Source organism: Micropterus dolomieu, linkage group LG01, assembly GCF_021292245.1.
Source record: "Micropterus dolomieu isolate WLL.071019.BEF.003 ecotype Adirondacks linkage group LG01, ASM2129224v1, whole genome shotgun sequence".
NCBI lineage: Eukaryota > Metazoa > Chordata > Actinopteri > Centrarchiformes > Centrarchidae > Micropterus > Micropterus dolomieu.
Genome location: NC_060150.1, coordinates 28,210,169 through 28,235,409, shown reverse-complemented (window position 1 = coordinate 28,235,409; position 25,241 = coordinate 28,210,169). Strand labels below are relative to the sequence as shown.

The window sequence follows — 25,241 nt, the reverse complement described above, 5'->3', positions numbered from 1 at the left end:
CCATGTCTGTCATGTTATTGTCATGCTTGTTGTTTAGCCCTTAGGAGTCTTGTGCTATTTTATCCTAGCTTTTAATTGCTTTTGATGTTGCCTTCATATAGCCTACCACATGTTGCCTTCATATAGCCTAAAACATGTTTGCTCAATCAAGCATATTGAAGGGTGCAAAAGTAAACTTGCAAATATGAATATAAAAAGGGAAAATTGAGATAACACACTGTGGCCGGATCACGCTGGCATGATTTCAAGCACAACCTTTTGGATATTTTGAAAGATTGATCATTTAATGACATTTCTGTATATTTCTGTTTTCCTTACAGTGCTGGTGATAGATGATGTTTGTATTTATTTCCAGCCAGTAATGTTTTTGTCTCTGCTAAACCAGTGAGTGTTTTTGCACTGCCCTTCTGAGAAATCTCCAATTAATCTATTACAGTAACATCTTTTCTTTGGTCTACATATTTGACTTTTTTTGTCTGTTCAGTTATGTTGTGCTCCTAAAGTAATCATGCAGAATATATACATTTATAGCATATGTCTCACCAGATAAGTCTCTCATTGTGACATCAAAAGCATCCACCATGCCCATGCTGGTCAGGACGTCTTTTAAGTCATACTTGTCCTCCATCTTGAATCGAGGCAGCCTCACCTCAACCTCAGTTTGACCCATCTTGTCTGGATGAGTCCACTCCACAAATTTCTCGTAGGTCAGCTCCCTCTCCAGCTAGTGTGGATGCAATATCAGTTATTAGTCTGTCTGTTTAAAATTAGGCATTTGTTTACTGTATCTGTATGTGTATATATGTCCTACCTTCTCCAAGCCCGTGGTGTCATCCTCTATCTCATTGGGCAGGAAGACGAGCATGCTGAGGTCCTTTCCTTTATAGGGCATCTCTAGGATCTGTACGAAATATTCTGCTTTTATTTATTTTCATTTAAAGATAATTTGATTATCATTTCATAGTTATGGCAATGGAAAGGATCATAAAAACTATAAATCAGATGGTTTCCATCATCACCAAAATGGAACCTATTGTTCTGTAGATCATGGTTAATCTTTCTAACATATTTCATTGAAATCGGATCGCAAATGATTAAAACATTTTATTGTATGGCAGACAGACAGGCATGGGCAAAAACCACACTGTTGAAGAACATGGGCATTACCTGGAAGTTGGCCTCAGGAATGGAGGTGATAGCGAAATCACTTGTCTGGCACATAATCTTCACCGGCTTAGTTTCATTCTAAAGACAACAGCAAACAAAATGCACATTTCTTGTAGTCGAACTTCACAGTCCCTGAAACTGCAATACATACTTGGCATTTTCGAATGCTGCTTTTGTTCCTCCAGGGATGTCTTTGTGCAGCGTTACCTTGTTTATTCTAAACTGAGCATCAACAGTAAAATCCTCCTTGAACTGTTTGTCCCAGTTGCCTTTGAAGTAGATGGCATTGACCAGTACCAGCCTGGTTGTGTTGTCCACCACACCCTGGACCAGCACGTCCTTGATTTTACCTGCATGGTGAACAGTAATGAGCAGAGCCAAAGACAAGGACAGGGACAGAGGCTCATGCAATGTTTTCATGCAAAATTCAGGAAAATTAGATTTCTACTGCTACTTATTCTACTTCAACTACTAGCAGTACTAACAAGAGGAACAACTAGAGATGCACAGAGTTACAGAGTTCTCGGAAAACAAGACCAAAGGCAAAGAACATTGGAAAAAGAGGAAAAAATATTATAGAAACCTATAAAACGCCACAAAGTAAAGGTTGGTCTAATTAAATTGTGATTAAGAGCTTGCTTGTCTAATTTCCTCCAGTCGATTATACCAGAGCCCTGTAGCTCTTATGGCAAGTCTCATCTCCGTAATGTACTGTGGACATGTTATTGTGAGATATACCTTGTGTCTGCTTCTCCACCCAGCTGTTGATATCGACCCTGACCGCCTCTGCGCTGGTTTTGAAGTCCACAGACGCCAGCTCAGTGTTGTAGTGCTTTCTGGTTTCTGCTAAGAATTCCTGTGATGGTAAACAGCACATTTGAATACTCACACCACAATTAAATACTCACATTAACCAAGCAAGAGAGACTTCAATGACTATTATTTCATTTGCGTGAGTATCATTTGCATGTTAACATTTATCAGTTCTTTGAATGTAGGAGGGATTTGTTTACACCGGCGAACAGCAAACTTTTATTTTTGAAATAAAGGCAACATGAGTGGAGAGCTGAAAGTAGGATTGCTTGAGAGCTGATCATCCAATTGCCTCATACTGTTAGCTGGATGAGCAATACAGGTAGCATTTCTTTTTACTGCAACTGCATATCAGGATTTGATTTAATGGTGAGGAGCATCACATGGGTAAAACATAATGTACATAACTGAATACACCAAGACCTTAAATAGCCAACAGACTCACCACTATAACCATGACATTGTATGAATAGGTAAGTAATCCAAATGTATACAAGTAGGCATTTCATGTTTTTTTGTCTAGATGGCAAATCTAAATGTCATAATTAAAAGCAATGATTTATGGTTCCAAAGCTTTTTGTTAGAATTCAATTGTTGGTAGTCTAAACCAAACGGGTTCTATTTTAGGTCAGGTAATTAATTCAATTGCATGTTCACATGCATTTTAGCTTGTATTAACTATTCACTAGCTTTTTAAAGCTAGTTACTTGTCTTAATAGTTAATAAAACTCTTTTTATGTTGCTGTTCTTATAGTAACCTAAATCTTATTTTTGTTGCATTTCATTTTACCCTGCGTAGGAGAGCCCGTTGTGCTCCTTTCTTGAAAAGTGCTAGATAAATAAAATTACTGTCATATCATTATCATTATTTTGGAACATTTTACTTTAAATGTATACCAAGGGATCTCAATGTTTTCTCAACAGTGTACATGTTGCCTGTAAGGATACAACTGGATGTGCAGAACATTGAGAAGGCAAGGTAATAAGCCTGCACATTTACAAGTTTGAGATATGTCGTAATCTTCGATCCACATAACTAAGTTACAGGGGTGCAGTTCCCTCTCTCACCAATAAATTCGGTAATGCTGAGTACAACAGCTTCACATACACCCACCTGAACAAACAGGTAGGACTGCTCCCCATACAGCCTGTTGGCAAGGCTGAGGGCGTAGGGAGCGTCTGCCTTGTTGAGCTCACTCAGCAGTTGGGCAAAGCTAGCATGAATACTATCCTGGCCATTCTGGGGTTTCAGGCACTAGAAAAGCCAGAGAAGACCAGCGTGTTATAAAGACATGCTGAGCCAGCAAGAGATGAAAGACAACTTTTTACTATGTTAACATGGATCATTGGCCTTGACCTCCCACCAGATAGATGATTAGAATAAACACCAAAATCATCATTAACCCTGGGGTACCATGCTACAGTTTGCATACACTGTGTTGAATGTTGAGGCAACCATTATCAAGGAAGACAAATCTGAACTTTAACTTTGGTTACATTGAGGTAAGTTCTTTTTGGATAATGCTACTGTACTGGTATAAAATGGATGAATTTGGTGTCATTTTTTTCATAATTTACTGTAATTAGAGTGATCCTTGGCAAAACCTCCAACAAGCCTGAAGTTTTTAGAAGTTTAATTTCTCTTTATGAGACTCTGAGCACCTTTTGGAAAGAATGTATGAAAAAAGGCAAAAACTGACCAAACAAGAGCCTTCAAACTATTAACATAAATATAAAATAACCCATGTGGAAGCTTTTTAAAAAGAATATGCAGACACAATTATCCACAACATTTTCACAGGGGACCAAAGAAAATTTAGTATGCTGTACTTTTGTTGGTGTGTATTAAGACAGTGAATTTTCCACCTGCTGCATACATCTGCTTGTTTTGCTGTTTTAAGCGTCACATAACACTTTATATTTCCAGTTTCTGTCTAGTGGGAAATTAAGTGTGAAATACACTGGAACCCAAATCTCAGATGTCATCACCAGATGACACCACCCAAGCCAAACCATTAATCATTCCTTTAATTTTGGCTTCGTTACCACCTTGCGCAGATACTGTGGCAATCTGCTGGACTGCTGTATCTGTGTCCGTATCTGCATCCGCGTCTGCATCTGCGACTGCATCTGCGACTGCTTCGGAGGCTCTGTTTGCTGTGCTTCCACCTGCTTCGGTTGCTCTGGCTCAGTGAAGCATAGGACCTGGGGGTGCCAACAGTTTCTCTTATCATTTCTGTTAACATCAATAGTGTGTGTGTGTGTGTGTGTGTGTGGACAGGTCAGATTTTTGCACAGGTTTTACCAAAACTGAAGCATTGCAACTGCACTCTCTGTTAACAGGCCAGCAAACAGAAACCTCTCTACAGCAACTGTGTCATGTCAATCACACAATTACGCACCAAGGCATGCCTGTACATACAAGATTTCCTTACCACAACTGATGACTCAGGATTCTACTCTTTTTACGCATAACCTATGTCAGAATCACATACAAGTAAAATTCCCATGAATGTTCATCAGAAACTGTCAAACACTCATCTACTCCTACTCCCATTGAAACTGTGAAGCTTCGCCTTGCTTTGGCTCATTGCAGTTACTACAGTTAAAGCAATTGTTACTTGATCTACAAGCCTTTTTACACAAGGCACAATTCCTCCATATTTGGTTGTCAGGTTTGCAGTGTAACATTTGTACAACTCCTACTCCTGTTTTCCTATACTATCTGCACAGTGCAATAGTGTCTTTCCACTGTACACTATAGTGTGTACAGAATGCGCCTACCCTTGTCCCTTTTTTCAATTTTGGTTTCCTTTATCTTAGACTAGTTTTGTGATTTGCATAGTACATTTCTGTAACAGTACAGTTTCAGCCAGGGGTCATTCCATTCTGGACAGTAGCTGTCAAACATAAAAATGTGGTAAAAACAAAGTTAAATTCATTCACAGCACAATGAACTTAAAGTCTCAAAAGTATTCATCATGCAAAACATTATGCATTAACATGTAAGCAATACTGTCGACTTGGAACTAATCTTAACTACTCCCGTCCTGTTGAGTTGTTCAATCTATAAAAATGCATTTCTTTTGTCTGATCCTGAAAAGTAACTGGCAACTACAGCTACAAATAGATGTAGTAAAAAGTACAATATTTGCCTCTGAAATGGAATAAAGTGGAAAATGGAAATACTCAGGTAAAATACAAGTAAAAACCTCAATGTACTTAGATACTTTCTACCAGTGAAATTCACTTAAGACCATGCAGATCATTTTTGTGGTCTACTACTTACAGAGAAATAGAACTATTATGTGTGTGTCAGAACAGAACACACCCCTGACATTTTTGCTGATGCTGAGACAGAATGAGTAAATAATGCCTGTGCAGGCATTTTCTCCTGCCACACCTCACTGTCAGCTAGGTTAAGGTTTTTGGGAGAGAATTCTTTTTTTAAGTCTGTTTTTTTGTATTTTAGTTGAAAAACAGTAAGCACTGTGTATAAGTTCTATAAAATATTACAACAACAGGACAGAATTTACAATACACATACATATAAATACATATTAAAAAAAAATTTGACCTGTTTTTCCAGTTTAAAGAGTTGCATAAGGTCTTTGATCAACATAGTGTAAGTCATCTATGAGGACAGTCTCTCCCAGTGCCCCAAATTACAGCCAACTGTGGTTCTACCATGTGTCCCACGATATCAGACGTTTTCAATATAGAGTTGCAAACATTTGAACATATTGGACAAAGCTAGTGAAAAATCTGACCTAAACCGTCCTGTCATCTCTAATGCCATTCTGTGTCAAGAATACATAAGATTACCAGTGCACATAACAGAACCTAAAACCTGAACCACGCCTTTTTATTAATCTTGGGATGCAATAATATGGTGATGAAACCAGATCCAGACTTGCAATGACATTTGAACGTGTGCCTGTATAAACACTTAATCCAAATGGGTGTGTTAGGAAAAGAACTGTAACTTCTGTACTGTTAATTTTCACAGTGTGAATTTAAGTGTGCGTGCGTGCGTGCATGTGTGTGCGTGTGCGTGCGTGTACGTGTGTGTGTGTGTGTGTGTGTGTATTGTACCTCTGACATCTGTTTGGCTGTGTTGCCCCTGGCCCCCAGCATCACCATAGCCAGGGCAGAAGAGATGCTAAAAGGGGAGAAGAAGACATTTGCAGTCTTGTCGTCATCACTCAGCTTTTTGAACAAAGCCAGAGAGAAGGTGGTGTTGGCCTTGGATAGAGGAGTTGATGTCGTCATTTTCTCTAATACAAAGAAAGGATAGAAGAGCATTTTTCTTTACAAACTGTAGTATTATACGCTTTCATCTGATAAGTAGCACTCTCCTGTTTAGACAATTGTGTTGTCCTGATTATTTGACATCATAACAAAAGCTTTAAAAAAAGTTTCACTTGATAGGAATCCATCTCTTTTCTTCAGCCACAGCCACATTTTACAACTTAGCAGTGTCCTCCAACAATGCTATCCCTTCCCCAGTGTGTAAGTCCCCATTTTTTTCTACTCGGTCATAAGTCTAAATCTTCTTAAACAAAAGTTAAATGTCACCCGGTACTTGGTAAAACTCAATAAAATCACAGAGATATTGCTCATCACTACTCAATCACTGTTGTCTTTGGAAACTAGGTGAAAAGGGCACAAATCAAGCAGTGTTAGTTGCGCAAAGCCTGGCTGGAGCCGGTTATCTCTTGCTGTCACTCTTATCATGAAAATCATGTGACAATTGGCACATTCTGTACTTACTCACAGAAAACTTCTTCAAGTCAGCAAGTTATCCAGAACGATTCACTTAAAGGAAGCTTGAGCTTTGCCGTGGCTCGAGAAAGTATCTAGAAATCACACCCATCAGTGAATGCCACGCCCGCCCATATTATGCTTTGGGTAAATGTCTTGTGCCAGTGGGTGTGATTTGTCTGCTAACAGCTGCTATTAGACACCCCAGATAAGAATGAATAGAATAAACTGATACTGATGTATACAAATGGGATTTTCTCATTTATGAAGGCACTGTGAGTCCCAGAAATAAATCAACTGATTAAAACCAGTTTAAGATCAGTTTTATATAACACATCTTAAAAACAATAGTTTAAACAGAGCCTAGTATTTGTATCTGTTGTCAGTGCAGATGCTGATGTTGTGGCATAACAGAATAGAGTTCAAAAGCATCTATTTGTCTGGAAAGGTCAAGTGAATTTGAGATGCTCTTGAGCATTTGTAATTTTTAAAAGTTAAGCAGCTTGTGCAAACTGCTGTGTCAAACTGGGCTTCTCAAAGTTAGGACTGGAAAACTTTGCAACAAATACCTTTGCAAGTGTAATCATTGTCATGCAAGGAAACCGACTTACACACATATTTGTATGTGCATTGGTTTCATTGCGCTGCTCCAGGGATCATCAGTGGCATGCTACTTCACATAACAGCAGTTATTTAGCACTATATAGGCCTGTACTCACATAATTTATCTACAGGGTAAATAAAGTAGTTTTAATAACTGGCAGTAGGCCATGAAGAGTGAAGATGACAAAGACACTCTGTGTGTTGTAGCGTGTGCATGTGCTGACCAGATGGGATGCTCTGACAAATTATAACTATTTTTTGCTGCGGAATTGTATTACAGTTCAGTCCAATATTATATGTGTTACAGCGCCCTCATGTGGATATCTTAAAGCACTGCAGCGGTCGTGGTTTGAATTCAAGCGAGCTAACATGAAGAGGACAGGAGAGGAGATACTGCAGTGGATAAACAGCAACATGACAACCAGACATCGGGCTTTATATCAGACTTATTTTTGAAGGGAAAGATACGGGACTTCTACGGTAAGCTTAAGTCCTTGTCATCATGCGTAATCTTAGCTTTGTAAACATAGGCTGCCCGTCCTAGCTTACCAGCTAAGGCGAAGGTAATGCCTTGGACGTTATGCCAGGGTCTTTCAGGGGAATGGAAGACACGCCAAACGCCGTGTAGAAATTAATCGGTTAAGCGTTGCCTTGTTTATTATTGGCCAAATAAGTTATCAGAAAGACAATAAAAGTATACCGTTGACGAACTGTATAACTGGAACCCAATTCGGCATCAATCTTATATTATAAGAATCTCTTATTTCAATAACATGTTAGTTAGCCTGGTTTGTTTGGACTGTTGTGAATAGTAACGTTAAGCAACTGTAACGTCAACTGACTTAGCTAGTTAAGCTAACGTTAGCTGAAACTATTGCAGTCAACTTATGATTAAAAACTGCGTTGCCTGGTGGTTGCTTCCTATAACAGTATTTGCTGTATTAGGCCTACCTGTTTTACTTTAATGTTAATTCTAGTTACCAGCCCTGAATCAATAAGCACAGCAACGTTACTCTAGCTAGCTAACTAAACACATTGGCACATTTTGTTAATGGAGTTCATACTGTTTGGTAAAATGACGGCATCTAACGTATCGCAGTTAGGTTAGCGCGCTAGCTACATCACAAGCCACTTAACTTGATGTCAAAATGTGACTTAAAAAGTATGAAGCACAATATTAGGCAGCGAGCGTTTCGTTGCCATGTTGGGGGTAACGTTGGTTCGTCCCAGCTGTTTCGTCATGTTTATTAAGCACCAAAATAACTGCACGAGTCATGAGTGAGCAATAAACAAGATCTGTCATTTGTTAGCTCCTTATGTTTATCTTTTACACTGTTCGTACTTCTGTGTTGTTGTTGATGTGTCATCTGGCCTTACATATTTCTATGCGCCCTATAAAATGTGTATTACTAGCCTGTTAAGGGTTATAAACTCTAGTCCCACCGAAGCACGTTGCTGGCTTCTCTAAGCTCCGCAGATGCTGAACTAATGTGAACATGTTTGACAGGTAGCTGCCAGTCTCTCAGTCTGAACATTAATTGATTTCAGACCGCGCTCTTCCATGAAAACCAACATGCAGTTTCCTCTTCCTTTGTCTCAAATTAAAGCATCATGGCTCATTCATTTCTTTTGCAGCTCAGATTTCAGTTAGAACAGGAAAAGCTAATCAGTTGACAAGATGATCTGACAAGCTAATTATGTACAGATCTTGACATGCTTTTCCCATTATGAACTTTACACATAATGCAGAAATTCATAAATTATGAATGACATGTAGCTCACTCTTGTCAATAATTCATTTGCCCTTGCAGTCTGGTACCCTTATTTCAGGATTATGTTCGCTGACAGATTTTGCTCCATTGCTGTAAATTCAATGGGATTCTTACGATCCCATTTTTGCAGTCTGTATTTAGGACGCTTGTAGTTAGTTTTGATCAGAAGTACAATGTACATACCAAATGATTCTTGTCTTTTTTACTCAGAGTCTTCTTCAGCCCTTCAGCGTGAGCGTTACTGCTTCACTTCATCATCACACAGTACCACTCCGCCACAAGGTCAGTGTCGGTGCGAAGAAGCTTTGTTGGCTACTGCGGTGGCAAGGGCAGGAGCACACAGCTCAGGAAGATGGCATCACCCTTTGTGCCCGTCCCTGTGCCTTTGGACAGAGCCTGGTCAGGGGGTAGCAGCAACCTCGGGCGGCCACAGCGAGCTTCATCACTGGGCAGCGTCTCCAGCAGCTCATCCTCTTCCTGTATCACTAGGGCGGCCGGGGAAGACCAGGCATTAGGCTCCCAACGCCAATCCCGCTGCATGGACAGAGGCAACCGGAGCAGGACACCACCACTCCACCAGAGCACTGTGACACGGGCCAGGGTGAACGGGACTCTAGAGCCCTCCATAGAGTACTCCAGCTGTCCTCGCTCCATATCGGGTCCTGCTGGCAGCCAGCAAGATGAGGAGAGGCCTATTACCCCCACTTTGCTAGGGTATGAGGTCATGGAAGAGAGGGCCAAGTTCACGGTATGAAACCAGAAAATTGGATTATATATCATCCCGTCGGCCTTTTGGAACTTATCGTATCTGTGGCACAACTGTCTTGTGATGTGATTCTAGGTTGAAGGCATCATGTTTAGTCATCACACATGTTAAGTCGGTAGAGGACAATCTCTCACAAGTCCTGTACTTCTGCAGTAAACAGGGCTTTACAATGTGTGTGTTGTCTTATCTCTGCTGCAGGTATTCAAGGTCCTGGTGAGGAAGACTCCAGATGAGAGCTGGGTTGTTTTTAGAAGGTACACAGACTTCTCCAGACTCAACGACAAGGTGTGTGTGGGCATGTTTGTGTGGAAGGTATTCGCAGTCCCAAATTTAGGCCTAATTGAAGCTTTATTTTGTGATCATCTGCCCTTGTTAATCAACGCATTGCTTTCAGCATGGTTGGTTTTTGTTTTTGAGTGCACTGTGGAAGCGATTAGATCTACACAAAGAAGCCTTCTGTTCCTGAATATCCAACAGGCCCAAGCCAACTAGGGGAACAGGTCTCCCGGGGTTTCAGGAAGGACAGTCTAATCACAGATTACAGAAGGGAAAAATATTAAGCCGTGTGACACTGTGAGGACAAACAACCTAGAGCAACAAATGATGATGGTTAGAAAGCTGCAACAAATGATATCTGGAGGCCGACAAAATACTGATAAAACCTTTTACTGCAATGCACAATTGACTAAATCAGACACAGTAACCCCAGGCAAGAAGAATAGAGACACAGGTTATGGGAACACCCTACATTCAACAAGGAGAGAGAGGACAGAGAAGGGGTGTGGACATCCTTTTCTCCATTCCTGTGGTTTTTTCCACAGAGGCAGCAGTAATCTTCACACTGTACTGGATGGTCTTTTGCCATGCACGTACTGTAATTGTAAAGACCTCATTGGTCATATATTTAACAGTCGGGAAATGTTTCAACACCAAGTGCATTTGTAATCAGTTTGGCACAAAAGTACAAACATTTGATGATATTCATATATGTAACATCAAGAAGTATTGCAAAAAGCAGTGAAGTTACAGTTGTTTAAGAGGGCTTGCCTGCTGCGTGTGAACCTCACACACAAGCCAAAGGCTGAGCAAGCACCTGTAATTAACTAAAACGGCAGCAGAGAAACCTAGCATGGTCAATACATGATCCGGTTTTAAATACGCAGCACTTCCCCACACTGTGTGGCTGGCACCAAACATTTTTTGTGTAGTAGTGTGGAGCATTGCCCTATTCCAAGTTTATGCACATAGCTGTAGCTCAAGCTACCAACTGTCAAAACAAGGAGGTGTGCATACGTGCACACACCATTCCACCTCCTGCTGAGGAAACTGACATCAGGGCCTGTTATCACTACAGTATTTCCCGAAGATGACAACATGTAGTCAAAAATTCTTTTTTGAAGATTTAGTAAATTGCCAAGCAGTTCTTTAATGTTTACACCCGGAGTGAAGGCTGGAGGTAGGCATGATTAACTCAGCAGGCTCCAGTAAAGGCAGTCAGCACAGGACAATGAACAGTAGACTCAAGGGAGGCAAGGCAAACAACAGTTAAGTAAGTTTGTGCAGTAAAAGCATTTGGCAATGTTTTGTAATTCCTCTTGAAGTGCACGCAACAATGATTTAAAAGTAACTACCGACAGTACAGAGGAAGTGGACAGTCCTAGTTCTTGATAAAGAGCAGCAACTGGTTTTGGATTGAGTTAATTTATAATGGTATAGTGACAAGTTTTCATTTCAGAAAAATGGATCCTAATGTCTATAAAAAACATCTCAGTGTTCTCCAGAGGAGAACACAACTACACAACTCTTTTATTCACATTTTGGTGTAATGATGCAATCCCCCCCTGCTGTGTTAGACACTGAAACATTGTATTATGTACATTATTTGCTGTTGAGTTCTGTGTACACAGCAGCATGGAGTTCAGGGTTAAATGGTTTAAGGCGTGTGTTACTTTTACATATAAATGAACGGCCGTTACATTCAAGCCGTTGCCAAACGCGTTCACACTGTGCTGATTAAGCCTATCGCTGCCAGAAAAATCTCTCTGTATTCATTTTTTAAATCTAGTGTCTGAGGCGACATTCTCACCCTGGCACACCAGTATTGATGTGTTGCCAGAGGTGAAGGGGGGAGCGACCGTAGCCACAGCAGCAACTCAGTATGGTAATATCTGCAAGCTGATATTATTGGCTGCTAATAGCTTTAGTTTTGTCAGGGTTTTTTTTTACAGATATATAGGCATTTGTGTATATGTCCACCTGTAATTAAAAAAAATTAAGTACAGAAATAATAAAGACATGTTTGAGTTAATAGAAATAGTTTGTTTTTCAAATGCAAATGTGCTGCTTTGTGGTTACAACTGATAAATAGCTCATTTAAAGGGATCCCTATCAAAATATTTATTTATGTAGAAAATGTATAAAAGGCCAATTTATTATTGTCGGACAAATGTTTCTTAAACATTCAAATATTGATATCGGTATTGGTAGCAAAGATGCATGACTCCAGCTTTACTTGACAGCATTATGGCACCGGCACAGTGTGGTTTGTCACAACACTATGAACATATGCAGACAGAAGAAATTCAGCTTGTGACAAGTGATAAAAGGAGACTGTCTTCCCCCATGTTTCCTGTTAACATAATGTTCTGAAGCGCATTTTCACACAATAGAACTTTTTTTTACAAATCTGTGCTAGTCGGTAATTTGCTGTAATAAAATTATATATAATATATTCATTATTTATTTGATAAGAGCATGTAATGCAGAATTAGAGTGTGAGTGTTTCAGGGAGCAGCAGCATGTACTATCTTTCTTATATCACTAAGTTTGCCACTTTTGTAGGTAGGTAGTAGGTAGGTAGTATACTTTATTGTCCTCGAAAGGAAATTTGTTTTGGACTGCATGGTTGCTGCATGTACATAGAAATATACAATATACAAGTATAAAAAGTATAAAAAGAGGAAAGACAATTAATTTACAAATTTAAAATTAATAAGATAGACTGTTATTCAACATACGTGTGGACACAGGAACAAAAGAATTTTTATACCGGTTTAGTTTGCACAGTGGAACTCTATATTGTCTCTGCGTTATGTCCATGCATGACAATAACCTCGTTATTGTAACTGCTGTAAACGAAACGGATAGATCATGTGATACTCATCCCTGGCTCTGTCTGTATTTGCGTGTTCTAGCTGAAGGAGATGTTCCCAGGCTTCCGCCTCTCACTACCTCCCAAGCGGTGGTTCAAAGACAACTATGACAGCGACTTCCTGGAAGACAGACAGTTGGGATTACAGGCCTTTTTGCAAAACCTGGTTGCACACAAGGACATTTCCAACTGGTACGTGACACTGTTTTTAATTTTTAAAAGGAATTATTTAGCCTTTTGTGTGAACTGTGTGCTTTAAAAAGTAGTCACCAGATCATTGATAATTCCTGCAGTAAATTATGAAGCATTCAAAGTTAGATGTCACAACTATCACCAAACATTTTGCATAAAGCAGTGACCTCAGAGCTAATGGTCAACGATACGGGTTTTTCAATGGCCGATGGCAGATATATAGTGCTGATATGAAAACAAAGAAAAGTCATGTTTAATTCAATTATTATTAATGAAATAGAAAAATACATTGGGTTCTGCTGTAGATTTCACAACGTGACTGGTGTTTAAGGGAGAGCGGGGTAGTTTGTCACTCCACTGCATTATTTTCTACTGTATAACAATATATATTTAACGCTAGCCAGTAATGGTTTTAGATTAGGTCTGCTGTCATTTAGGAAGGGAGAAACAAGGTAACATTTAGAATAGACGATGGTGACTGAAGGCATATAGGGCTTGAAACTAACTTTTTCACCAACTTCTCAAAACCCAAAAGGGGGAGCTCTAACATCACTCCACAGCTGTCACACTGATTGCAGCCACAGTGAGTGCAGGCATTGGCCGACACTGATCAGAACAGACAAAAGTTGTTATCTTGGTTTCTAACTCTTTATTTTCTGCTGGATAAGTCAGTGCTATGTGGACCAGGGTGTGTATATATATATATATATATATGTATGTATGTATGAAGTATGATTTTGTTTTTGTTACTGAGCACACTGGTCTGTGCAATAACAACAAGAATGCACACGCATATTCACGTTACACTGTTTGCTCTCCTTGACAGCCAGGCAGTGAGAGAGTTTCTGTGTCTGGATGACCCACCTGGGCCTTTTGATAGTCTGGAGGAGAGCAGAGTAAGTGTGCATGTCCATGCAGAAATATGTACTGTGTGTTTGTGCCGCTATCTATATCACTTCAAGGCCTTTTAAAGAGCATGCTTGTCATTTTAATAGGGTTTGGTAATGAACAGTCATATAGTAGTTTTGATAAACCAATTATGTTTTGCATAGCTGGGAGTATAAAAACATTTTCAAATATCTGAAGTTTACACAAATGTCCATAGACACTAAAGCTGATGATACACGGGGCAACTTTTTGAGCAATGTTGCTGGGCAATCTTGCTAGTGGCAAGTCAAACTATGTTTTGAACGGATAGGGGCGGTGCGGGTGGCGGAGTGGTGGGGAAGGGGATTACAGCGGTAATCTTTACTCATTACCATTGACAGCAACGTTGCCCTGCATGATTGCTCTAAAAGTTGCTCTGTGTATCATCAGCTTAAGGATATCTAGTAAGTCTGTTGCTGCTTTTAGTTTTCACAGCCACTGCAACACAGAAACATACAGATAAATATACACAATATACACAGAAAAGATACATGCATTTAGCTGATTTAGCAGATATCACAGACATTTAAAAGGAAAATACATTTAACCTGGAAAATAGAAAGGTGAAATTGTGTGAAAAATAAAAGCTGCTGCATTACTGGACCTGTAGGTTTTTTTGTTGTGTTTTTCTGAGTGCTTAGTGCTTATACTCAGCAAAATAAAGTATAATTTTTAAGTCACTACCAAACCTCAGGTATCATATGGACACTGTATTTAAACATTTATAAATGATACCGTCCCACATTTTACAGGGATATGAAGTAGTTTGATGGCATGTGGTGACAAGGGCAGGAACTCACTCTCATTACAGGCAATTAAAAAAACAAACATGTCACAAGTTTGCTCCCTATAGCTGCAGTCATAAAATAAGCCTACTTAATGTGGACATTTTTTTCAGGCAGACATTTAAAACCTGTAAACAATTATAGATTTAAATATGCCTTGGGATGAATGTACAGCCTGCCTGTAGGTTTGCTTGTTGATTATGTTTGTTCTTGCTCAGAAATGTTATCCCTGTCTTCTCCTGTGTGGCCCGTTATATTTTCCCTCAACCCTTCGTTTCCGCTGGAAACAAATGGTCTTTGTTTTTCTTTTCTCTGCTGTCGCCTGCCTCCAGGCGTTCTGTGAGACTCTGGAGGAGAGCAACTATCGTCTCCAGAAGGAGCTGCTAGAGAAGCAGAAGGAGATCGACTCCCTGAAGAGGAGGCTAGAGGAGAGGGAGCAGGCCATCCTGTTGCTGGAGAAACATATCAAGTCAGTAGACATGCATTAACACACACACATAATACAAGGTATGAGAATAAGGGTTAGACTCGCATGTAACATACAAATTACATACATGTAATACAGCTGGTTCCCACCAGAAGACTGCAATTGAGAAAATAACAACACTAAAGTTCTCATTGCTTAAATAGCATTAAATGTAATCAGTAAGAACCATCTGTTTGTGTGTGTCTGTCTGTGCCAGTGGTGAGTCTGTAAGCCCAGAGTCTCCGTGTGGTCTGTCAGCTCAGGGTAGTGAAAGCAGTGCAGATGCAGATGTGGAGTCGTCTGCTGCAGAGGCTGATCAGGACATGCCTGTCGAGACTGGGTAAAAAAAACACACACAAACACCACACATATTAAGTAGTGAATAAGATGTAGGAGCACATGCACCAACAACCACCACAAATGCCAAACACATTGTAAATCTCTCTACACCCTTCCCCCTCGAATACAGTTAGCTGTTTTACACTGAGTAAATGACAACAACACATTTTTTCCCCCCGATTTGTTTTTCTGGGGGCCACTAAAACAGAACCCAAAGTTAATTTCCCAGTGCTTTTCGAATGTGGCTCAAGGGTCGAGGACTAGGTTAAGGGGTGAACATGGAATGCTGCACATAAATTATGCACCGATACCTTTGCTTCTTCCTGTCAGGGTAACAGGCTGTCCAAATAGAGACATTTCAACCCTTTTTTATTGTTTAGTCATCCGTCTCAATAGGATGAATCATCTCCCCATTAAGAAAGACGCTGTGCGCATTTACACACGAGGTACAGCAGCATAATGTCATTGATTATTTGAATTTCCAGACACTCCAACAGAATGAAGTGACAGCAGCCTCTCTATTTAAGAAAGTAATTCATTAAAGCACAAACACACAGCCTATAGAAATCTATTTACGCATGATCCATCAGGGGAGCTACCGTCTTGTTAAGAGGAGTCGAGCTCCCCTGTAGTTTGCACCCTGCCTACAATGTGGACCATCTGATTCCCACAAAAGGAAATAATGTTAATCTTTTACTCGTGGATTTTTTTTCCAGGTGCTGAAATGTTTCTCGGTGTTTGTGAATTATTAAAAAAACAGAACACCACTTAATTTTGGGTTAAATTGCGCTGTAACGCGCATTACTGAGATTGTAAGGAGTATAATATTACTGATTTTTTTTAATAATGCGTTATATTACTACATTACAGCAAAAAGCAATACATTACTGTAATTGCCTTACTTTTGTAACGTGTTACTCCTAACACTGCTCTTAATGCAAATAACTATGTTTTAAGGAAATAACCCTTGAGGTCTGTAGTGCTGAGTTTGATCTTAGAATAATTTTGTGTCTAACACACACGCCACGCCGGTAGTTGCCATAATTCCTAAACCAACAGAGTAAGTTGATCGTTGGAGATCCAGTGTCTGTAATGAGTAGATCTATAGCTGCGGATAGCTAACATGTTGTTGGGCAGTGTGTTTTTTTCTCTAACACTGAAGAACTGATACAGCTACAGAGTCCTATACAGCATTAGGCGTGTGCTTCTGGAGTCGTTGACCCGGGGAGGAGGGGCCAACTTTGAAGGTTGTGTTTACAAACCACAATCAACAAATCCTATTCATTCTGCCTTTAAGCCTTACGCTGAAGTAAATGAATTATGCCACATTACCCGCTGGAAGCTCTTAATGTGAAACAGATGGAGTGTTGAGTTTGCATCAACAGTTGAAAAACCTTGAGGTTTCTTACTAAAATATGATCACATATACAAATGTAAAGCAAGGGCCTGGATCCCTCTTCAGTTGAGGTAAATTCTACTGCAGTGAACTTGATTGATAGTTTCCTTTTAATGAATTTCAGGCCCAAACTGGAAGCAAAGACTTTTGACCTTGAGCACATGTCTGGATAAACTCATCAGTCTGTGATTTGTCCTTTTTGAAATGTTATCGATTTGCATGTACTTATGTAAAGATATCAGTGTTGGTTTTAAAGTGAAAAGATTATTACCATTATTATTATTATTTTCATCAATGTTTTAAAATGTTTCCTTTCCCTTCTTGTGTTTTTTTGCCCTTATATTTCACAGCAGTGCTGCCCCAATCTGACAAAAAGGGCCCCATAACATGTGAGGTACTTCAAATACCAGCTCAGCAGGCTTACCCTATAGCATCCTGTCTCTTCTTACTCTTAACAGTACTCAGTAACTCAGTAACATGCATCCCACTGTTACCTGCTGTATTACAACGGAGGTGTCCTGTTTTGTGGTATCAGGGTGTTAAAGAATTGGTTTGAATGATTTTCAAGTCTTAATACTATACTCACATGCTATAAGTACAGTAAATTGATGCTGTTATTGTCTCTCCATTCTTGCCCTACATATGACATATGAGTATAGTATGAAGATTTACCCGGAAAAACAAACAAAAATAACAAACAAACCCATCTTTTTAGTGCTTGCACTCAATGATGTTTATCAAGGTTGGGCTCCGTTCAGTTTCAATGCTCCTAAGTTAGGAAAATTGCTAATATCTTCTCATACACCCTTCGCATTTAAACTCCAGAGAGTTCTTGTTAATTATAAAGAACGGGGTTGTCACAACACCTGGCCAAATTATAGAAAGTAAAGGGAAGTACTGAAGAGTATTTCCACTTTTTAAATTGACCTGAAAATGATTTGTCCCAACCGTGGTCTGGATTCATTGTACTGCAGTGTTCTGTGCTCTGTAAATCTCTTGGCTGTGCCGCACTGCTCCCCTGCATCAAATGTTACTAACACATGCTGTTCGTGCCTCTCTTTCACGTGGTGATGTATGCTCACTCTGCGGGCATTGTAGGTTGTTGCGTTTCAGGTCTTCCTTCATCCTCTCCCCATCTGTTAACAAATTGTGTTGACACACAAGGAAAATCCCATTGTTAAATCAGCCAGGCAAAGCAATACATATGTGTTTGAAAGTCTGTAAACTAATCATAGCACTAAATCTTAAAGGATTCCTGGTAGTAATTTATTCAACAAATGGACATTTGATATCTCTGATGTTTTATAACAACATCTCAGAATGTTTTGTCTTGGAGCTTATAGTAATGAAGACCTAGATTTGGGTCTAGTCATAAATTAGAGTGTGGATTCCTGGTACTGTATACAACATATGATGTCTGCAGGTTATATTTGAGGATGTAGACCAGTAGTAAAAGGTCCTGATACTTTTCTCCATTATCTGCCATAAAGTGCGAGATGGGAGGGATTCTTTCTGCTGTCTTTTCAGTGGGCCTGTACTTTAACTGTAACTTGCTGGTGTTAACAACATGTCGTGCAGTATCTGTCTCCTCCCACAAGGAAGCTCACACGTTGGGCTACATTAGCATCTCTCCTACTCTCTCTACTGTACATTTCCTATTGGATCCTCTCAGTTTTTCTGGCTTTATGTCACCTGGGGTACAGTGATTTAAGTGGAGGTGAATGAGTCAAACACTGAATGTATTTCCTCTGCTGTGACCTCCCTCTCTCCAGCGGCAGGTGTGAGGTCCAACCGGTGCGATCCTCTGCCTGTTGGTGTGGGCCGTCGCTCAGCAGCTCTCCTCCGGTCATCCAGGTCACTCAGCTTTACCACCAGAAGCTGGAACACTAACAACGAACACTGGTCCTCCTGTTCTCCTTCTCCTCCCCCCTCCCCCTCCCCCTCCCCCACTGGACCACTCTGCCTTCCTTGTGTTTGAGTGATATTCAATACCCTATGTTTGTTTTTTCTGTCCTTGCTTTGACTGTACCACTCCCTCCTCCCATCACAACTCCCCTTTCCACCTTCCAGATTGTAGCCGTTGTTTCACCTTCCAGTCTTTGAGTTGGATCTGACATAGCCTTTATCTTGAGATGTTTGTAAAGGGTTTAAAGGGAACAGACTGTTTCACTTAAATTTCCCCCTGTACAATGGGTCATGGGATATTTTATCTGACACCTACAGAAGATCTTGTGCAACTTACTATAAGAACAATAACTATATCTGGAATTGCATGGTTATACTTCTGAAATCCTCAGACTAAGTTGATCTTCCTAAACTGTGGGGATTTCTCAGCCCTCCTTGTTGACTTTTGAACTTCCTACCCTGGCCGCCATTTTGGATCAAATTTGATCCTGCGGTCACAAAGCCAAAGTTTGGCTTCTTGACCAAAAAAATGATGACAACTTGAAGACTCGCACCATTGGGTGGTTTGATGACATTCACAATTGTGACAATCTACAGAAAACTTGAACCAATGCCTTATGGTTCCTTACTTGTGACAAGAAGCCCTATTCTCAAACCAGAGAAACAACGCTCCCATGTGGCTATAGACATAAGAAAAAAATCTGGACAAATGAAATGTCTCAGGATAAGCATTAGTAACCAGGTGGGTGTCGAGGATTTATAACATTGTGTTTGCGGGTACTTCCATGTCACTGCCATTGACTCTCATTGAGGTTGTAGACGGACCTTACTTGGGAAACTTTCACTTTCAGTCATGCTCACTTAGCAATCTAAAAGCCTACATTCCCTCGTGTTTTTAGTGCCATGTGTCATTTGTGGCAAACACAGTCCTGCAAGTGACAGTATAATCATGTAATAATGTAAGAAACCGTAACATGCTGTATCCAGAGAGAACCAAGGGAATGTGGCCTATTTTTGCTTTTTGAGGACTTTAATCGCCTATGTGTAAACTAATCATGTCATTTCCCTGTCACATTCCACTGTTTCTGGATACACACACATGCATCACTTTGCTTCTAGGCGCTCCTTATGCCAGTTTAAGTGAAGTCCATAAATATTTCCACCAGACCTCTTCGGGCCCCTTGACTGTTAAACGAGTGTAGACTTGACGTGGGCTTATATTGTTACATTAGATTATATTGTGACATGAATATAGTTAAAGGTACAGTTCACCATTTTAGAGACATATTTTTCTACTTACACCTGCTGGTGTGTTGCCATGCAGATAGTTTGGTTTTACCTGCTGGACCTTTTATGATATCCACTTCTAAGATTTCTGCCTCTATCGTGATAGAATTGAGCTGATTGGAAGTTTGTAAATTTGTGGCGTATTGAGAAAAATTTTCACTCTCAACACATTCAACTGTTTTTTTTGGACAGCTGTGGACAATCTTGACCACAATCTTGGTTAACATCCCGAGTAACTGTTTAACCTCCTTTGTATTAGGGTGGACGCAGATATTTATTAGCCAGATATCTTAAATCTCTGCACATAAAACCACAACTGTCTGCAATAAGAGTAGGTGAGAACAATTTTTTTTGTGGTGGTGGTGTTTTTTTGTAATTTGGGTGAACTAATAACCCTTTAAGAAACTCAAACAGTTGATAATTTATTTATTTTAAGTTGAACCTCAGCTCCATTCAAGGACTGCCGAAACACGCCCCCCATAACATCACAGTGGTGCAACTTTACCTGAAAGAAATCCAGATGTTTTGACTTTAGACACTGATTAGACACAGTTCTGAAAACAGTAGGAGGGGACATTTTAGAGCAGGGGCCTGTCACATTTATTTTAACAACACAGCCTTGGGTTTATTAAATCAAGACTATTAAAAATAAGATGCAGAACCATTCTACTGGTATTTCATGACATAAGCAACTGATAAACACTATTCAGCCTAGTTGGCTCTGTATAAGCATCGAGAATGTTACCAGGCCTACACATCATCCGCAAAAGCCATATTTTTAGACCCAAATAACACTTGGCAGAGGCAGAGATTTCACATGTGGCGGTGTGCATGCTGACCAGCTGTTGTTTTCGCTCTTCGATAATGAGTTAATGAAGTGTACAAGAACAACAGGTTGAAAAGGACATGTGATGCACTTTATGGATGAATGGCAACACATACTGTTTGCTAGGATTTTGGTTTTTACTACATTTGTTTGAGACAGAAACGTGCCTTTTCTATCACTGGTCTGTCTTGATTCCCTACTGGAACTAATTTGTTAATTATGTGACTCGTGTATATGGAATTTTGTTCATGTTCTTCTATTAATGCCCTACATGCATACTTCTAAGTGCCTTGAAAATCTTTCAGTTAACTTTTCTTTTGTGTGTGTGTGTCTTTTGTGTTAAAATAGCTTTATAGATTTGTGAAGGACATGAAACAATCCCACTGTGTCACTCTGATGGAACTAATGTTTTAAATGCCACTCCTGTATATGTCGTTGCTTGGACTAGATTGAACTGACGATGTTTTTGTAATATTACATAAATTAATGCCAAGTCTTAGTTCAAAGATAGCCACCTATAGTTGCACTATAAAAGATTTATATGAATAACATTTGGTATCACTGTTAATGTCCTTGATTTAACGGGATAATTCACTGCTAAATCTGAAATGGATACTGTAGATACTGTTACACATGCTATAGCAGAGATGTTTACCAGGAAGAAAAATGTAATTCACTCACAATTAAACACAGAATGATATATTGAATACACATGAATGTTTTCTGTTTCCTCACATTTGTAGTCTGCTCCCTTAAAATCAGATGGTATGAGTAGTTTGTGCTTGAGTGAAATAAAAGATGAGGTGGGCTTACACTTGCTGTATGGCCCTTTTTAAGTGTGATGCTTTCAAAATGTAATAAATTCCTACCACAGAAAAATCCTCTTTCTTTACCACCACCGTATCTTTTCAGCTGTAACCCAAGAAATACAACTTTTAAAAATGAAGCAGCTTTACTCACGAGGGGACTGTATGTATAGTGTCGGAGCGTTAAAAACTTATAAATCAGAGATTTGATTTTTCAACGCCTAGCTTTTCTAGCTGGTTGAAATAACATTTTACATTTTCAACATAACACATGTGGATGCTCGTGCAGCTTTGCATGCTCTCAAGAGTACTTTATAGTTATTCTAGCTGTTTAGGAGACAAGATATTGCTACGCGTGTACCCTGTGACACCTGTTTATTAGTCTTTGAAGGGAGGTATGTTTAATTTACGGCTGCTCGTATAGAAGTAGAAGTAGTCCCCTATGGCGTGTCCACTTTTGAGTTTTGTAAAACAATCCTGGGATGCATTAGACCAGCCATATTCACTCTACAGTTGGAGAAAATGATGCTTCATTTAGTCATTTGTTCAATGCACTTACACAAAGATCCAATAGGGCCATAGTGAGTGAAATGGTGTAAGTGAAATGTAGAATTTGATTCTGCATGTCAGGTGTAACACCCCTAACTTATTACTTGAAATCGTGCTTAAGAACATAAACATTCTGATGATCAGTACTGTATTACTGTACTGCACAGAGGTGTGTGTTACATAGCAGTGATAAAGCAGAATGTGTCAATATAACCATTTAGACTGGTGTATCATACACCGATCAGCATCAACATTATGACCACTGATAGCTGAAGTGAATAACACTGATTATGTCATTAGCATGGCACCTGTTAGTGGGTGGGATTTATACAGCAAGTGAACATTTTGTCCTCAAAGTTGATGTGTCAGAAGCAGCAAAAATGGGCAAGCGTAAGGATCTGAGCAACTTTGATGAGGGCCAAATTATTATTGCTAGAAAACTGCAGCTCTTGTGGGCTGTTCCTGGTCTGCAGTAGTTAGAAGTGGTAGGAAAAGCAGTGAACAGATGCTGGATGCCATCCACGGGAGTACTTGCAGCATGTTAAAGCTGTAGTGCTCAGTTTTTATAAGTCTACAGCTGTTTATCTGGATTAAACAGTCATAATGTGCAAATACACATAACTTTATGTCTGTGGTAATAGAAAAGGTATGTCTTTAACATTTCTTGTAACATATTAATCAAAATTGTGGCCAAACAAGTGTTTGCAGTTAATAGTGTAATCAACCATGATATTTACAGGATTCTAATTAAAAATTATTAGGTCAAGGTGTTGACTTGGCCTCCAAATTCCCCAGATCTTAATCCAACTGAGCATCTGCAGGATGTGCTGGACAAACAAGTCCCATCCATGAAGGCCTCCCTCACAACTTACAGGACTTAACACAGAGAAATAGGGATCATGTCTGTTCCCTAAAGGTACATTCGTCAAAAAAGTACCCTGTAAGGTATGGAAATGATCCTTAAATTGTTAACTATGGTGCCAGATACCACAGCACACCTTTAGAGGTCTAGTGGAGTACATGCCTTGATAGTCAGGGCTGTTTTGGTGGCAAAAGGCGGACTTACCATACCATATTAGGCAGGTCATTCATTAATAATAATGTTACGGCTGATCGGTGTAAGTGTGAAGACATGAGAGAAGGTCAGTCAAAACATTCCTGACTTGTGATAAGGATGCAAACTTTCTAGACCTTATGCTGTGTAGTTTGTATCTCAAAATCTGCATGACACTGCAAGATGGCCAAATTTATGTGCCACAACCAAGGTTAATTAAAACTTTGTCCCAGTTACATTTTGCTGCTTGTTTGCTTACTTTTGCATTGAGAGAGTAAAGTTTATTTGTGTATTTTTACAAAAGTAAATGGTTCAGATTTGTGTATTCTAGTTTTATCTGTTTCTGTTTGTGTAATATAAAATACTGTATGCCTATATCACGTCTTTTTGGTTGCTCATGGCTAATGGCATGCCACTGCTACTGCACCACACGGCAACCTTGGTAGCCTAACGTTATTACATCACATGGCACCTCATAACTGCAAAGTCCAAGTGCCAGTCAGCTAGTTTGTTATTACTGACATTTTTTTTAAATATCACTCTCACAGGAGAGTGTTCCCACCTGCTTCAGGACATACATCAACATCCCTGTACCTAAAAAGTCTACAATGAAGTGCTTTGAGCTTACAAAGAACAACATCCCAGCCAGCCTTGACCCTCAACAGTTTGCATTCAGAACCAACAGATTCACAGATGATGTAATCTCCACTGCTCTGCACTCAGCACTCACACACCTTGAGAAAAACACCTACATCAGAACACTGTTTATGGATTTCAACTCAATCTCCCCCATGAAACTGACTGGCAAGCTTTGCACTCTGGGCTTTAGTACCATATTCTGCAACCGGTTATTGGACATAATATAGCAAAACATTTATTTAAATGGAAACAGTGGTACGTTGAACACCCTATTGTGTTATGCAAATGCAATACACTGCCTTTTTTTAATATGGTGGGATTTAAATATATGTTACTGCTGTTTGTGTAACACCTCTGACACACCCACCAAAGCGAGTGCACTCTTCAGTTTTTATCAGCTGTCAGTTAATGATTACATTCAGAGAACTTCCAGCAAAACTGTGTCGGTGAGAGACAAAGGGTTGTTCATGTGTGTGTTTGTATCTACATCTATTTATGTTCATGGCTGGTAGCATTCTCTTCAAGCAAGGCATCATCATTATAGACAAGTTACAGACAAAAATACATGGTCAGCTGACACAACAGACGAGTCAGCATGTCATAGGGTCACAGGGCAAGACTGAAAAACAAAATCTTTAAGACTGTAAGCTGTCTGCAGAGCTAATGGCTTAACAAGAAAATGAATGCCAACAAACTCACTGACCACAAGACTTTATCAACCAGCAATAGTAACAGCTATGCAGTAAAGTGGATTTTCAAAGGCCATGATACAGTCAGTGCTTTGGTAAAATTAAATTATTACATTTACATTAGAACTTGCACTTTTCCTTAGACTGCTTTGTTGATGTGATTAACTTTTTTTTTAACCCCATATTAAAGGGATATTTTTAGGAAGAAAAATGGTCATAGTTATAGTTACCTGGCAGAAATTCATCACAACATTTCTGGAAATGGGGTTTGTAAAACAAGAGCCGTCTTATCTACAAGTCCCGGATCGATCTCAGTTTCTTTTATATTTATTTGTTCTTAGCAAA

General features: G+C 39.6%; 2 protein-coding genes and 1 long non-coding RNA gene across 6 annotated transcripts in view; 1 reads left to right on the top strand and 2 right to left on the bottom strand.

Annotated features, from left to right (window-relative positions):
* Positions 1–6,807, bottom strand: part of LOC123979465 (leukocyte elastase inhibitor-like) — a 12,643-nt gene extending 5,836 nt beyond the window's left edge. The window contains exons 1-2 of one of the 2 annotated variants that reach the window (XM_046063401.1): positions 6,754–6,807; positions 6,076–6,257 (exon numbers count right to left, since the gene is read on the bottom strand). In XM_046063401.1, the coding sequence (XP_045919357.1) occupies positions 6,076–6,252 (177 nt within the window). In that variant the 5' untranslated portion in view covers positions 6,253–6,257; positions 6,754–6,807. Of the gene's footprint in view, positions 1–6,075; positions 6,258–6,404; positions 6,460–6,753 lie in introns of those variants that run through there. The other variant, XM_046063393.1, reaches the window with a different exon arrangement.
* An 864-nt stretch (positions 6,808–7,671) lies between these two features.
* On the top strand, positions 7,672–22,038 carry snx16 (sorting nexin 16). 3 transcript variants are annotated; one of them, XM_046063422.1, is made up of 9 exons: positions 7,672–7,827; positions 9,330–9,867; positions 10,084–10,170; positions 13,080–13,228; positions 14,055–14,124; positions 15,273–15,409; positions 15,624–15,746; positions 17,492–17,530; positions 18,914–22,038. In XM_046063422.1, the coding sequence occupies exons 2-8, from the start codon at positions 9,472–9,474 to the stop codon at positions 17,508–17,510; spliced, it is 981 nt and encodes a 326-aa protein (XP_045919378.1). In that variant the 5' UTR covers positions 7,672–7,827; positions 9,330–9,471; the 3' UTR covers positions 17,511–17,530; positions 18,914–22,038. The 3 variants fall into 3 exon arrangements, with proteins under 3 accessions (XP_045919378.1, XP_045919373.1, XP_045919370.1); XM_046063417.1 differs by having other exon boundaries at positions 17,492–17,535; XM_046063414.1 differs by lacking the exon at positions 17,492–17,530.
* On the bottom strand, positions 14,194–19,037 carry LOC123979494. Its single transcript, XR_006827231.1, has 3 exons — positions 18,224–19,037; positions 15,495–15,742; positions 14,194–15,392 (listed from the first exon to the last, which is right to left on the bottom strand). It is a non-coding gene; the product is annotated as an uncharacterized LOC123979494 (long non-coding RNA).
* Positions 22,039–25,241: the final 3,203 nt, after the last annotated feature.